The sequence below is a fragment of the Phoca vitulina genome, unplaced genomic scaffold, assembly GCF_004348235.1.
Source record: "Phoca vitulina isolate PV1807 unplaced genomic scaffold, GSC_HSeal_1.0 scaffold37, whole genome shotgun sequence".
Lineage (NCBI taxonomy): Eukaryota > Metazoa > Chordata > Mammalia > Carnivora > Phocidae > Phoca > Phoca vitulina.
In genome coordinates, this window is record NW_022589740.1 from 16,786,956 (window position 1) to 16,803,535 (window position 16,580).

The 16,580-nt window shown below is 36.4% G+C and overlaps 1 protein-coding gene across 1 annotated transcript in view; it reads left to right on the forward strand.

The window, feature by feature from the left end:
• The window catches only part of VPS13A (vacuolar protein sorting 13 homolog A), a 267,298-nt gene extending 258,472 nt beyond the window's left edge, over window positions 1-8,826 (forward strand). Inside the window, exons 69-72 of the mRNA XM_032427534.1 lie at window positions 2,309-2,394; window positions 5,055-5,178; window positions 7,497-7,571; window positions 8,598-8,826. Of these exons, the coding sequence (XP_032283425.1) occupies window positions 2,309-2,394; window positions 5,055-5,178; window positions 7,497-7,571; window positions 8,598-8,648 (336 nt within the window). The 3' untranslated portion in view covers window positions 8,649-8,826. The remainder of the gene's footprint in view (window positions 1-2,308; window positions 2,395-5,054; window positions 5,179-7,496; window positions 7,572-8,597) is intronic.
• Window positions 8,827-16,580: the final 7,754 nt, after the last annotated feature.

Genomic DNA, 16,580 nt, shown 5'->3' on the forward strand with positions numbered 1-16,580 from the left:
TATTCATATTCCTCTGTGTTATGAAATTAGCTCCATATCGCTGTATTGGCAGATATTTTCCCAATTCTGTGATTTTTATGTTGTTTTTACTTTATATCTATTTATTTGCTTACTGTTTTGCCACTACATAGTGTTTAATTTCCATGTACTTAATTTTTTTACATTGTTTTATCGGCTTTGTGTTTTATATGTAAGGCTTTCTCACTTAAAGATTATTTTTTAAAATGTTACTTTTTCTAGTAATTCTTTAGTTTCGTTTTGTATGCTTAAATCAGTGATCCATGTGGAATTAATTTGGTATAGAGAGAAGTAGGGACCCGGCTTTAGCCAACAAGTTGCTTGAAACACCCCTTATTAAAACATGCTTTTCCCCCATAATTTAAAATGCAGTCTTGATTTTATATATTCCTATTTTTGGATATATAGGATTTTATAAAGTCCTAGTGTGCATTTATTTCTGGACTCTGTATTGTTGCTACTGATACGTCTATATATAACTTCAAGTAGCACCAAACTGTTCCACTCCTGCAGCTTGTAACTTGTGTTACTGTCTGCTAGGATAGTTCTCTTTTCATTCATCTTTTAAAATTTATTGGATATTATCGCTTTTTTTTCTAGATAAATTTTAGTATAATTTTGTCAAAACACTTCAGTCTCTTGCCCCCAAAACAAACTAACACACGCCATCTTGGGATCATATGGGGGGGTGTAAAAATTGGGGCTGCGGAGAGGGAATAACACCATCATTGTAATGAATTTTTCTATCTAGTAATATGATAGGGATTTCCATTTTAAATTTTCCATTATTCCCCTCAATAAAATAGCATTTATCACATAAATTCTGCATGTTGTTAAACTGTGCATAAATATTTATCTTTTTTATTACTCTTGTAAACAATTTTTCCTTCCACTTTTCAGTTTGATAGTATGTTTATAAAGTTACTGGGTTTATGTACTTGGGTTTTCCAGACAATACTATCATCTGCAAAAAATTTCTCCTTTTCCTCTGCAATTTTGATACTTCTTTCTCTTAATAATTTATATTTTCTTAAAGCATGGCCCACTTCACCTAGTTTTTCAAATTTATTTGCATAATTTGTTATCTAATAATTCTTATTTCTTTTGAATCTGTGCTTATATCCCTTTTTTGTTACTCAAGGAATTTGTGTTTACTTGCCTTACCTACTACAGCAAATAGTAAAGATACTCTTTTTTTTCAATATTATCATCTTTGAAGTTAAAAAATTCTTCCATGCAGTTAATCTGTATGCCTCATCCTGCTGTTGTAGTCACTGCTTTTTTTTTTTTTTAACTTCGTCTCCCATAAAATGAAGACTACTCTGATAGCTTTTTCTACTAAGATTATTATGAAGTCACTTGTTAGCTTTCTTCTAAGCTAAATATTTTTAGTTTTTGGATATAGCCTCATGGAACACAGTTTTCTAAAATCTTTATATCTCTTTTGGAATTTCTTGAGGAGATTTAACATTTTGGCTAAATTTTTAACATACTTCCTATTGAGGGATCTTAGTCACAATTACATTGTTTGCCTTTAAAAAATAGTATTCTAGCCTACTGCGTATTTTAAATAACCAAAGTAACTCCATCCTCAGAGCAAATAGTATTTAGAACAGAATTAAAAATGATAAGTGTAATTTGTTTATATATATATATATTTTTTATATTTTCGGGGAAAAAGAATTGTTGACAATGTCATGGATAGACCATGTTTCATCAGTCTTGAAAATAAAGGTTGTTGCATAAGCTAGTTAGGTCCTGGAGTTCCATGTTTGTCCAGAAACACTCTGCTCCTTATTTTTGAATGAGTTATAAGATTGGCAAAGAAAAGCATGTTTGTAAGGCAGATATGAAAATTCCGGGGAAGATGCAAGATGGGGCTAATACTAATTTATGTGATACATACATGTAAATATGTGTTAGCATGTGTTTTTGTACAGATGTGATCAAGTATGATTATGTTTTCTAGGATAAAATGAATGTGCTAATTTAATAGTAACTTTAATGTTCAATTTAAATTTTGTAGGTAATAACAGTATCTTCTAAAAATCCAGCATTAATGATTGGCATAGCTGCAATTGAGTCATCTTGAATAAAGCAGTGCAAAAAGGTGCTTTTAAAAAGGAAGCAGCAATAATTCTGTGAATATTCAATTTTATGATGATATATTTACTGTATAAGTATGTTAATAACTTGCCCCCACTGAGAAATGGCTTCTAGAGGATCGCAGTGCATTACTTGCATTAGAATAGAAATAATAATGAAATTCTCTCTCTCTCACCTTTTTTAGGTCATGGAAAATGGGAGATTTGCAAAATACAAGTATTTTACCCATGTCATGATCAATAAAACAGATATGTTAATGATAACTAAAAGGTAACTTTCTTTCTCGAATGTAATTTAATGAGAGGTTAACTGAGAAGCCACTCATGAAGAGAAGCAGTTGACATTCATCATTTGTTGCAGATAGTCACACTGATTCCTGCTAACTCTGGTCATTTTGCTCTACAAGCTTTGTACCAAAAACCTTACATAAACTCATATTTAGCTTTGTGCGTGCATACAGATAAATGCATTGAGCCATGCACAGACATAAATAACTTAGTATTTTTTCAACCAATATGAATAATACAGAAATTCCCATAAAACTATCCTCACACTACCATTTCTTCCCCTTCTGAAAAAGTACACAATTTCAGATTACCCCAGAAATCTTCTGGTGATATCTATTCATTAGCATGCAGGAAATTCACTCATGTAAGTACATACACCATTGTAGACAGATCAGTTCTTACATGGGTACTCCCAGCTACAGCCAAATCCTCAAGTAGACTATAGACAGAAGTACATGTAAAAATACACAGCCTCAGAGGGGCTAGTTTTTGCAGGAGTCCTTGTTAAACTGAGGAAAAGAATGAGCTGGTGCAGTATTAAAATGGGGATTTCTGGATGGATGGCACAGAGTGAAAAATGTGCCTGAAGGACAGAGGTTGTGGCTGAATAGAAAGGAGTGGTAAATAAGCCTATGTGGTTTTGTTCACTATCGAAAAGGTGAAGTTATAGTAACATCTTGTTAGTTCAAGCTCACTGTTGAACTTAGCAGTCATTTCTAATGTTTTTCGTCCTAATCATTTCTGAGTCTAAAATTTACAACACTATGTAATTTTTTTATTTAAAAAGTAACACAGAATAGAAAATTTGCACAGTATTAGAAGATATACATGTAAAGTTAGTCTTCATTCCATCCCAGATACCAGTCCCTCTTTTCCCTGCCCCAGAGGCAACCACTTTTACTTGTTTCCTTCTTGAAATATTCTGTAAGTATACAAGCATCATGCATGTATATCTTAACGTAAATGGAAATCTGTTACATGTACCATTCTGTACTTTGCTTTAATTTTTTGCTTTAGATCTATGTCGATATCAGCATATGGATATCTTTCTTAATTTGTAAAGGACTGCTTAGCGTTCATTTAGAAGTATGTACTATATTTTACATTTAAGTTGTTAATAAGCTTTTATAATTGGGGCAGTGCTTCAGCAGCCCTTTCTGTTCATAGCGATTTTCAGTCATGTTTTTATTAACCCTCTCTCCCATTGACTACATGAAGTGTGACTCATCAGAGTTAAACAAGAGTCAGTTGCAAAATTTAATAGTTTACAATTTAGTTTGCAACATTTAAAAACTGACCTCAACACAGTAGACCTCTTTAAAGGAAGTCCTATAAACCTTGATAAAGTAAGGGAAGTGACTTGTAGTTGACTGAAAGGTGGTATTCATACTTAGCATTTCCTTTCTTTCCAAGTTTCAGATTTGAGGATTAAAGGGTCTTTGAGTGGGGGGGCGGGGAGAGTACCAGGTGCCTGCTACAAAATTAGCCTTAGATTTTTTACGTGGTTGAAGATGTGCGGGAGCACCAGTAGGTTTGTTCGAACAGTCCCTGTAATCCAGGATTGGTGAAAGAGGGGATCAGAGACAGAAGATTGAAGAGAGGGGCACCTGGGTGGCTCAGTCGTTAAGTGTCTGCCTTCGGCTCAGGTCATGATCCCGGGGTCCTGGGATCAAGCCCCGCATCGGGCTCCCTGCTCGGCGGGAAGCCTTCTCCCTCTCCCACTCTCCCCTGCTTGTGTTCCTGCTCTTGCTCTCTCCCTCTCTATCAAATAAATAAATAAAATCTTTAAAAAAAAAAAAAAAAAAGATTGAAGTGAGAGATGTAAGTCCTGATTAGCTTGTTCCAGCCAGGAGCCAGCTCTTTAACGCAATCCCTTGACTTAAAGTATGTATTACTTAAAAAAAAAAAAAAAAAAATCTGGTTGCACCTAGAATGGATGCTTCAACCAGAAAGAACTGGGAAAGTAAAGGCCTTTGAAGGAAGGATTAAGTAGAAGTATAATAGAATGCATTTTTCATTTGATTTTTTTCCCTCTCAAGATGGGAAAGCAAGAATTAATTTTAAAAAGCCTTTTTTAAGGTAGGTTGGTAAGCCTATTGCATGGAGCCTTGGTAATAAAAACATTCTAAAGCCTTAATTACATGAAAGTTCTCCAAGATATTAGCTAATAATAGGTTCTGTCAATTTTTTTCTATTGTGTATAAAGTGCCTTACATATTCTAGAAGTACATTCATTTTTTCTAACATAAGTACGTTGTGCTATAAATTTCCCACTAAGCATTGCTTTAGTTACATCCCACAGATTTTGCTATTTTGTGTTACATTTTCATTCTCATTCACTTCAAGATATTTTCTAATTTCTTCTGAGATTGTTTGACCCATGGATTATATAATAGTATGCTAATTTCCAAGCATTTAGAAATACTCTTCTGTTCCTAGTTTCTTGTTTAATTTCATTATGATCAGAGGATATACTTTGTATGATTTCAGTTCTTCTATATTCCTTAAGGTTTTTTATGACTCAGAATATAGTCTCTCTTGGTTAATGTTTTATGTGCACTTGCAGTGAATGTATATCTTGCTATTATATTATTGGACATAAGTGCTTTTATTTCTACAGTGGATTCTTTTTTTTTCCCCCAGTGGTGTATTGTTTGTAACAAAAGGAACATTTGGACAGCTTACATGTGAGTGGCAGTACAGTTTTGATGAGTTTACCAAAGAGCCATTCATTGTTCACGGGAGGAGATTACGCATTGAAGCAAAGGTATGTTGAATAGATTTTTTTGAAAACTTGGAACTGAAAATAACTCATTGAAATGGTGCTCTTTATAATTTTCCCATCTCTTTCATAGACATTGCTTTATCTTACTGTGGTTTTCCTTTACACCTCCTGTCTTATTCAGGCTTGAAGAAAAGCAAGTTAGGCCAAGAAAAAATACGCGACTTTATGTGCTATTGCATTGACAACAATGTTCCTGGGTCTTCACTTTCTAGAACCCCCAATTTCTCACTGCTGTCCAAGACACAAAAATGAGAAAATTATTTGTATACCTCAGAATCCCTAGCAGTTCCATACAAAATGCTTTTCCCTGAAAATCTTAAGAAACGACACTTGAAAAGTTACCTCTCTAAGACAGTTACTGGAACTTCTTTTTCTTTTTATAGATACTCTTTTTCTTTTTATAGATACTAACTTCCCAATTCCATTATAATATTGAAGGCAGAGACCATTTCTCACTCTGCATTGATTACTAGCATGGTGCCTGGTACTTGGATGTAGATATGAATTGCTAGTCATTTGGCAAATCAAGAGATTCTCAGTATCCATTGTAAGTTTTAAAGATTGCACGAGGTATTATAAGCGATATAAAGAAATATAAGGTATTTGGCCTCAAGGTATTTGACCAGATACCTTTGTGTAGGGGCACTTTGGCACTGGCTGTATTAGTAGGAAATATTGTAAATGATACAACCCAAGTTAAGTCTTGTTCTTTGTTATTTTTTTTTATTTTGATTTTGAGGGCTTTAATTGGCTCCTGTAACTGAAAGTCTTAAGTCTATATCCGCTAGTTTAGATATGCTCCAATGGTGTCGTTAGCAGTTACTCTCTCTCCCTTCCTCTCCTCCTCCATTCTCTCCTCCTTCGCCACCCCCACTTCTAGGTTCTACTTTCTTCAGTGTTGGCTTCATTGTCAAGCCAGCCAGCAGAAGTTCCAGGTTTATATCCTACTAGCTCAGCAACATGAAAGCTTCTCACTGGGTCTCACTGGGCCACTTTGGTCACATGCCCATTCCTGAGCCAGTCACTTTGGTCAGAGAGCTGGTATGAGCCATATGGCCAGGTGAGGGTCATGGGATCACCATGGGGCTTCCAAGAAGGGTGGGTCAGCTCTATCTGAAGTATTTGGAGTGAGAGAGGGTGAGAAATAGTTACCCAAAGGAGATTGAAAAAGTTGTTGCTGCAGCAAGAGGCACTAGACACAGGCAGGCAGAAACAGCTGTTTTGTGGGTTAGCCTGGAGAACAGAACTGCCCCATTAAAGATCATGTCTCTAGTCTTAACACTCATTGCAAACACACAGGCAGCTCCTGAGTAGACTGGCTATTTGTTCTTGAGGATCTTAGACCATCTTACACATTGAGAATTTCTCTGATTCACTCAGAAAATGAAAGGCCCTGTGGCCTTATGCAAAATAATGGATAGCGGCTATTACCTTCTGCTCTAGCCTGTGCTGCTTTCCTGGCTTTTTTCATAACCTTTTTCTCTCTCCAAAGCTAAACTTCTTCTTATCTTCTTGGTTTCTTTCCCTTCTACCTTTTCTTGAACCCTTTTATCAGCAAATACCCCCTTTTTTTTAAAGTAAAAGAATCTGATAGCTTCTAGAGTCTGTATTTACATGGTTGTTTGAATTACCTAGAGACCCTCACGTTGCTTCCTCTATAGCTCTGCCCATAGTTAATAGAGGTAAACATCACCCTACTCCTCATTAGTCCTGTTATTTCTGTTTGTCCCTCTCATGCTTACTATCCACCTTTAGCTCTCCCCACAAACACTGAACAGAATACCAGAGGAGTGTAAAAAGTGGGGACAATCAAAAAAAAAAAGTAGAAGGCGTTAAGCTTAAGCTACATTCTTATTACATGACTGATTTAAAATGTCAGAGGTTACATACATACACACACCCCTATCCAACACACACATGTCTGTTAATTTATTTTTTAACTGAACTCATCTTAATTTCATGGCCAGATACCAAGAACTATCTGCGAAACTATTTGGAGGGGAAAACACTGCTCTGATTTACCTCCTCATCCTTTGCGTAAACCCTGTATGGCTTTGGCAAGTGAAATCTCAAAGCTTTTTAACTTAGGCTTAATGATAATGGCTATGTTAGAATTTAGTCTTTTTTTTTTTTTCCATTTGTGTTTGATTCTTCTTGGTTCTTCATTTTTGCCTTTTTTAAAAAGGTGTATAATTTGTGTAAGGTGGATACTTTAAGCACAGAATTATAAACCTGTGGCATTTTTTAAATCCTATGTCTACAACTGGATTTTCATTTTAATGAAGTTACTCTGTTTATAGGAACGGGTGAAGTCTGTGTTTCATGCCAAAGAGTTTGGAAAAATAATTAACTTCAAGACCCCAGAGGATGCTAGGGTAAATATAATGAATCTCTTTTACTTAAACAGCAGCTTCTCATTTCAAAGCCATGTAATAAGTTGGACTGTTTTCTAAGGCAGATAAGTTTTGCTTTTAATTTTGTTTTTGTGTTTTTACAGTTTTAGTATATGCAACTAGATAATGTTTCCTCAGAACTGTTTTTCATTACCACCTTTCTCAGTTTCTCTGTAATACGTTTTTCATTTAATCTCTGTCACCATGTTATTTTATCCCAGAAGGCTTGTTTTTAATCTTCCTGCTCTGCCAGAAACATCCGGAGAAGACTACTGGACTCAGTTCTCATTTTCTGTTTATCTTAGAGACGGTCCCACTAAGTTCTTCTTACATTAATAGAAGCGCATATTCCTCTGTTGAAGCTTCTCATAATGGGATAACCCTAATATCGCCTCCAGGGCTTTCATACGTCACACAGCCCCTGTGATAATAGACATTATTGGTAGGGAGTTTTGCATTATATTTGCATTTTATTTTTGCAATTTCAAAGCCTTTCAAAATAGAAAAGATCTATATCATGAGAATACCTAAAATACGCAAGAAGGTTGCTATGCTGCTAGCCACTGTAGAATTACATGTAATTATTCCTACTTCCATCAGTAGAATCCTATATATGGAATCATGAAGGTTTGTGATACAGAATTGACATCTGTCGGAAGAAAGTTTGCATAGATGGTTTTCAGCTATGCCACGGTTATTCAGCCAGCTGCCAAATTACCTTTCTCTCTCAAGATGGTTTATTTTACTTATTCTGAAGATGAACATTCAAGTCCAAAGACCTTAGAAAAGCATTCTTACTGTTAAATCAAACCTGGTACCATTGTCTCTGAAATTCTGGGCTATTTAACTGAGGTGAATGATGTCTTATGCAGGGTGAATTTAATTATTGGCCATGAGTATACACCTAACCAAACTAGGAAGCCAACTTCTAAATTTACATTCATTACATTTTGGGTTTCATTGCAAGTTCTTGAAATAAGCAAATGTTGGTTTATTTCTCCACAACAGTGGATCCTCACAAAACTAGAAGAAGCAAGAGAACCTTCCCCGAGATTCTGATGGAGAATACTGCCTGAAGAGACACAGCAATAAATCATTAGAGTTTCAACCTTGTACCTTCCAAAACCAGTTTGGGAAGTATAGTACAAAAGTAATTTCAAGGACTAAAGAAAAAAAAAAACCAAAAAATTGGTTGCAATCAGGTAAAACAATTATGTGATTAAAATATTTCAACTCATTGGGGATCCATTTGGTTTTCTAACTTGAATCATGCATCTGGTTAAAATTCTAATTACTTTATAAAGGAAACACTTCTTTTATGAATCTTAAATATTTGCTCCAGGTGGTTCTCTGCAATATGGAGAAATTACCCATATTGCGCACCCCGCATGGAGCTAAGTTTAATGTTTCTCATTTGTATTTTAAACTTCTATCATGCTTACTTCAGACTCCCTGAATCAGTGACACGTAATTGATCAAATCAAACATAACCTCAGTGGTATCAAGAGAACCTTAGTGGTGGTTTCTTTAGAAACGTGAAGTTCTTTTTACAGATAAATATTTTGGTATTATTTTCCTTATTTTTTTATAAAGGATAGGTTTGAATTATACTTCCATAGCATGACTATGAAAAACAACCTTTTTTAATATAATATAATACAATACAGATTGAATAATACCCCTTCAAGCCTCATCTTATCTTAAGAAAGGCTGGAAGAAATGAATGTTATACCCAAAAAGGAAAAGCCCCTTTCAGAACTTTGAAGCCTTAGAAATACTTCCTCAAGCCAACTTCATGGGATCTACTTGGTTTACCCAAGTCACGTTTTTAACAGATTGCTGACTTTAATGGAAAATCCCTGAAGCCTTAACAATACCAACTGTCCATTCACTGATAATATGAAATAAATGTAATTCCCACCATCTTAGATACAAGTTAAGCTTCAGAACAGACAGCCCTTCTTGTAAGTAAATGTCTGTACCCTAAAGTGTCTGTTGGCAGAAGATTGGGAATTGCTGCTGTGTTTTCTCTACAGTTATTCAAATGACAGTCACTTTTAAAAGCTCATCAGGACAAAAATCATGGGCTGCGCATTAGTAAAAAATAAGGTCATGGGGTTTTTTTTTCTTGGTTTTTGTCCAAGATCCTTGTACTTTAATATTAATGGACTTTTTCAAGTGAAAGGGGATGAATATACGATTGTGAACCATGAAGAGAATAATGCAGTGTCTTACTTAGTTATTGAATAATACAGAGTATTTGATGCATGTCGTATGTGCCATGAAATTATTATAAACTGTTTCTGGGATTGGAGACTCTGTATAGTCAGTCATTGTGAAATTCTTCTCAGGGTCCTCAAACCCTTGCTTTGTTGTAAAAGCTAAAATAAACAGCATGCCAGACTGTAATTGTATTTCTTCCTGACTGAATCCTACTACTGATTTTCCTTTGATTATAAAAACACATTATTATTAGTAGTTTCCCCCATAATGAACATAAATTGAATCAAAAGATGACAAATTTCATACCCCATGGTAGTGCGTGCTCCCATGATGACTTTTGTTCAGAGCAACATCGACATTTTCTCTATTGCTCAGCTCCTCCAATTTTACACACATTAGAATTAAAACTAAGAGTAGTGGCCAGAAAACTTTCATCAGATTGTCCCCATTTGAAATGTTGCTTTACTGGAGTTCCATCCAGTGCCATTAACCAAGTACCTCTTTACCTACTACAGTTTCATGATTTCATTCTCCGAAAGAATATAGACCCCTAACTTCTTGGGTGTTCCATGGTAAAGGGGAAGAGCCTAAAAGAGTAAGCAAAGATTTTTCAAGTATCCTCCGGAGAGCAACAGGGAGCAGGTGTAGTAACTGGTACATATGCAAAGCCAGCCTGCCTGTTGGTTCCTGTTGTTCACTTACCAGTGAGGACCTAGAAATATCTTTTCTTATTTTTGAGTAGTGGTCTGCCCATCAACACCTCCTGTCACTTCCTTTGTTTCTATAGTAGGAAGACCCACAATTCCAAGAGCAGTCGTTTATCAATTGTCTTAGAAGATTGTCTTATCTAAATAAGGAACATCAGTAGATAACTAGATAATGAGTCTTTTTAGCATAACATTTTATAATTATGTGTTTGATTCTATGTTCTTTTTTCTTGAACATTACAGAGTCCATAATCTTACTGTGTTTGAAAATAATCTTTCCTGAATTCTGTTTAACATTTAATGGCTGAGAGCTTTAAGCTTCTCACGGTTGGTTGGTAGCTGTTATGGAATGAGATCCCGAGTATTGTGTCCCTTCCCTGTGTTGTTAGCTGTAGCCCCAGCCCCTTATTTCTAGCCCAGCATCTATTCTGGCCCGTGATGATTGCGTAGAGCCCAGCACAGAGTATCTGTTCCCTGCCAACTCTCCTCCGAAAAACTGTGATCATTAGAAATAGCAACTTTGATTTCTGGTACAATGAGAAGCCTGTGATTTCTTCACATTTACAAAACACTGTCTGAACCCAAGAGCGTGTGCACTTCTCCATTGCCTTCCCTCTTACTGTGTATGTATTGGCTGCTTTTTCCCTAGTGTTAGCAAAAGCTTGGGATTTTCCCCAGGTTCAGTTTAATACAGCCAAGTTATTTTCTGGTCCCTAAATAATCATTAGCTGCTGTAGGCAGTCCTTCCCTGATCCACCCTCCTCCACAGTCCTAACCCATGACAAAACTATCCTGTGGCCTCCAAATAAATAAGAATTTCTTCTTATATTATTTCCATCATAATTATCTTGTTTTTTTATGATGGTAATAACAGTAAATTTTCCCAGTGAATATATGTGCATCTAGCTTATCTCTTAGAAATATCATAGTATTTTATTCCTGTCTGATAAAAAAAAATATATAGTGCTGAATTTTCTGAATTTTCAGTCATCACTTGCCAGTGTTAAGTGATCCCTCAGGCCAGGCCAAGTCCCTGTATTAAAAAGGTTGGGACAGGAGATACTAGGCTAGTTTGCCCATAGGAGTTGAAACTGGGTGCCAAATACACTGTAAATAGAAGTAGTCATTTGGAACTGGATGTTTTCCTGTTCCTGCCAACACAATTGAGAGAAATTTGTTTGGGTTCCAAAGCCATTGCTTTTTACCTTTTCTCAAGATAATCAAAATCCTCAAGGACAGTGTTTTTTAAACTGTAGGTCTTAACCCATTAGTGGGGCCATAAAACCAATTTCACAGCTCAAGGCCAGCATATTTTAAAAGTGGAATAGAAATGAAAATAAGAGAACATTGCATGTAACAAGGTTAAATATTGTTTCCTGAGATGTTTACTAAATAGTTTATATACTATGTGTACTGAGTCATAATATAAAACGTTATTTCCTATTGTGAATTGCAGTTAAAAAACAAAACAAAACAAAAACAAAAAACCTTGAGAACCACTGCTGTGGGAGGCATGGGCCAAACACTGATTGTTGGAACAATCTGGATTGTGTGGAGTGTGACCTTAGATAAGGAGGAGCAGATTCACAACTCAGGGATATCTTCAGATTGTGAGCATCGTCTTTTTCTTTTGAGTGAGAAGATAGGATGGCTATTGTTTTGCTTTTTATAAGATGTTTTCCTTTCCTGATGTGTATCAGATGCCCTCAGGTACCAGAAAAAGCATAGAAAAGTTGGATCTGCAAACAGCACCCAAAAAAGTCCACAGGCTTTTAACTAGAGATTCTTAACTAGAGATATTTCAACCTCTCTCCCACTAAGCATTTTACTAGGACTGGAGACAGAAGTTCTCTCCTTTTATGAATTTGCTCTGTCCGCCTTCGGTGTGATTCACTGTAAGGTGGTAAAGGCCCTTAAAAATGGGGAGCTTAGATACAGGTCACACTTTTTTAGGGGTCAAAGAACTCGTTCTCTGGAGGGTGCTCTACAAATGTTGGTGCAGTTGATGTGAAATAATTGGATTTCCTCATTTCTGTAGATTTCTAGTAGAAATAACCTGCAGTCCTCATTCAAGGTTCAGGACAAAGTTCATTCCATCTGACTTTCTTTGGTGCTATTACCCAGTATCGCCTATAGCTCCTTCACGTGCCTTAAAGAAGGCCCATTCACCCAGGGCTTTGAAATAGACTTTTGAAATTACACCTGACTGCTCATGCTGACCAATCAAGTTAGTATTAAACAGTTATAATTTTTATGGTTCGTTGACTCTCTGGTTTTGGTCATTGGCTAATACAGCTATTAATGCAGACCTTCGCTCGTGCTTCTTTTCTTTCTGCCACGATTGATGTAAAGGAATACTGTTCCAGGGTTATTCTGCAAGCAGGCCAGCACACGGGCTGAGGAGATGTGGGATCCTGCTCTATCCACACCTCCTTCATGTTTCTTTAATTGAAACCTTCTCTACTTTATTTCCTGTTTTGTAAAATAAGTTGTGCCATGTCATTTAAAAAAAAAAGTTTTACTTTAAAAGTATGGATTATTTTTTTAAAGCATAATAGCATTTTCAAAAAAAAAAAAAAAAGTTGATACTTTTGGTTACCCAAAGAGCTATACATAACAAATGTTAACTTCAAATTTTATAGTTTGATATGTGTGTAAATTTTTTATTAACTTATACAATACAAATGAATATGTATTATAGTTTAATACCCGCTATGATGTGATCTGTCGATCTGAAAACCCTGTCACTGAACACTCATTGCTCTGATACCTAAATAATGGGTCCTTTTTAGTGAGGTCCTGTAACAAGAAATCCTGTGAGAGTTCCACAATAAAAAGTCTAACAATCAGAAGTGTACTTAGAACATGTTGGAAAGCCCCGCATCCCTTCATACTGTTGGTGTTCCATTGGCTACCCAAAAGTTCTCTAGGGGCTGAAAAGCACTCAAAAATGTAGATTACATTGAAATGTTCTCGATATCAGTAATTTTATACACAAACTATTAGAAATCGGCCCTGGGGCTTGTTTCAAGTTTGGGTAGATTGTTATAGACTTCTTAAAAAATGATGATCTCTGTATTGAATATGTGTATGACAAATGAAAATGGATTTTTCAGGGAATGTGCACTTTAAAAATACTTCCTTACTGATTTTTCTATTGACCAAATAGTCTGTGCTTCTTTGGGATGCTAACTATTCTTTGGTAAAAGTATGGTTATTGATGATGTTAATTAATTTTTAAAATATCTATTTCTGCATCGCTGCAGTATTTCCTTCACTTTTGTGTTCCTTATACCCCTTATGTGGGCTCCTGACCCAGTTGCCTGTTACAGTCTATGCCTTTTTTTTTTTATGTTGATAATTTATAAACACCAACGTTTATATAAAGTGAAGTTCTTCCTCTTGAAATTGAACTTGGTCTTTTTTTTCTTTTTCCTAAAAATTGATTAGCCCTGCTCACTAATGACTTTTTTTCTAAACAATCACTAATTTTTGCTCTTGGTAGAATTAGATTTCTTGGTCAGATGACTCCTCAGTTTATGTATACTTTTTCAAATAAAATGGGTCATAAAATTTTCTGATCTTCAGTCTGCCTCTGTTTTTAGTTGTTGGGTAGAACCAGAAACATCACCAATAAGTCCTCCCTCACCTATGTAAATTCTACCCTCTTGGGGACCTAAATAAGTGTGGATAACAAACAGATTGCCCAAAGTCCTGATTTTTCTATAAGACAGCATTCCAGCCAGCGTGGTCCTTGCGAACTAAAAGCTTGTGGTTAATACTTTGTAAATTCTTAAAGCAAAGCACCAAGACTGTGCCTCTCAACCTCAGGAAACTTCAAACGGCTCAAATATACCCAGTAAGTAATGGGTATATTTTGAAAGAAGGGCTAGGAGAGAATTTTTTTACTTGCATAATTAATATTGGCAGAGATGATTAATTTACTCTGATATGGAGAGTTCAGCCTTTGCATGACTTAAGAAAATACTTTGTTATTACTGTCTTTTCTTATGATTTATTAGATAGCATTTCCTGCTACTAGAATTGATTGAAAGCCATCATTTTCTAACATGCTTTGTCAGCCAAAGGTAAAATTGAAGATAATAATTCAACGCTAGCAAGAACTTAAACAAAATCCTACATTAGGGGCGCCTGGGTGGCTCAGTTGTTAAGCGTCTGCCTTCAGCTCAGGTCGTGATCCCAGGATTCTGGGATCGAGCCCCGCATCGGGCTCCCTGCTCAGCGGGAAGCCTGCTTCTCTCTCTCCCATTCCCCCTGCTGTGTTCCTGCTCTTGCTATCTCTGTCTCTTTCAAATAAATAAATAAAATCTTTAAAAAAAAAAAAAATCCTACATTAATTCCCTCGGTTACTGATGGTCTTGAGCACTTAGCCTTAGTTAACTGATGATCAGAAGCAGTTCCTGCTCTTTAGTGCATGGTGTGTTTCCCCTCCTCCCCATGGTTCTGCTTTTCGTTTGTTCCTAGATGTCCCTGAGAGCTACTTCCCCATCTCTGTGCTCTCTTGGGCAAAGTTATCTTGGCTCTTTTCTTCCTAGACCTTCACCGTTCCAGGTAATTTTTAACGTTTTGTCAGGTTCCACAAAAACTGTTGCTTTGCATTCATTTCTTGACGGAAGGCTGGTTTTTACAGCTTAATGTTGCTATGGTAGAATCACAGGCTATAAGAATAATTCCTGTTTTTTCTAACATTGATGCTCTTCTGCTCTTCACTAGCTTCACACTTGGAAGTGTTCCAACAGAATGAGAACCTGACTGTCCTCTAACTGGCTAATTAAAAAGGCTCAGTACAGTTACAGGAATGCTGACCCATTGTTCCATAACATGCGTAACTATCTGGGTATGTTTTGTAGACTGATTGGAGATAAGACCTGTCACACCTTAAATCCCTAAGTGATTTGCTTGTGTATTTGTATGTGTGTTCATACCTTCAAATAAAAAGCAGAAACAAAACCACATTGGGCCTCTAGTTTGAAGTATTCTGTGCTTCCCAGGTGATTCTGCTTCTGCTTTACTGGGCCAGCTATTAAGGGAACTCCCAACACAACATGATGATGAATACAGAATGCCTCAGAAAGGAGGGTGAAGGGGAGTAGAATATGCCACCCCAAAACATGCCTCTTTGGCGTAAGGATTCTCTTTAAGAAATAACAGATACAGGAAAAGCAGAAGTTACCTTTTGTAAGGGAAATTTATAAGCAAATCTCCATTTGTAAGGGTGTCTCCCTCTCTGTATTAAAAGAAGGATGACTCTCAATCACAAGAAACTCTTAATCAGTGGAGAAGGAGCGCAAAATCTGCATATCAACCTTACCATGCTCCACCCCCCACCTCCCATAGTTATGGCCTTCCCCACCCCCAACATCTTTCTCGTGTGGGGGGAAAAAAGTGATAGCTGGGCCATTTCAGAGGGTTGCTCAGTTTTCCTGGGTTTCTCCCACGTTTACGGGAGGTATATATGTTATTAAACTGTTTTTCTCCTGTCAGTCTCTTTTATTACAGGGGTGGAATCCCACCCAAGAACCTAGAAAGGGGAGAGGGAAAATTATTTTTCCTTCCCTACAGTTTGGTGACTCATGATGGGACTTGCTGAAACAGCATACTCCCTCTGGAGGCTGCAGACAGGATCCTGGAAAACTGGCAGAAGCTGGCAAAGGGTAAGAAGTCTTACCAACATAAGCTCTCTTAGCTCTCTCTCTGTGCCTAGTTGAGAGAGGAAGGGAAAATTTCACCTTCTTCATCCTTTACAAATTTACATTAGCAGGAGAAAATATTTGTATGAACAGTTCTTTGTGTATAGAGACTCTGGTACAAAGATTTTTGTTATGAGTACCCTTGTTTTCTGTTGATCCCTTTCCTTCCAGAGATGGTCATTGTTTTGTTATCTCTTTTGTGTCATTTGTCATAAAGAGGAGAAGGATAGGCCAGAGGTTTTCCTTTCATTTTTGTGTCTTGAGAGCTTGGTTTTTTGACCAGTGAGAATACTTTCCCTGGTCTCCACTAGAGGGAAAATGCAAGTATGGGTTTATATGTGGCAGCCAGC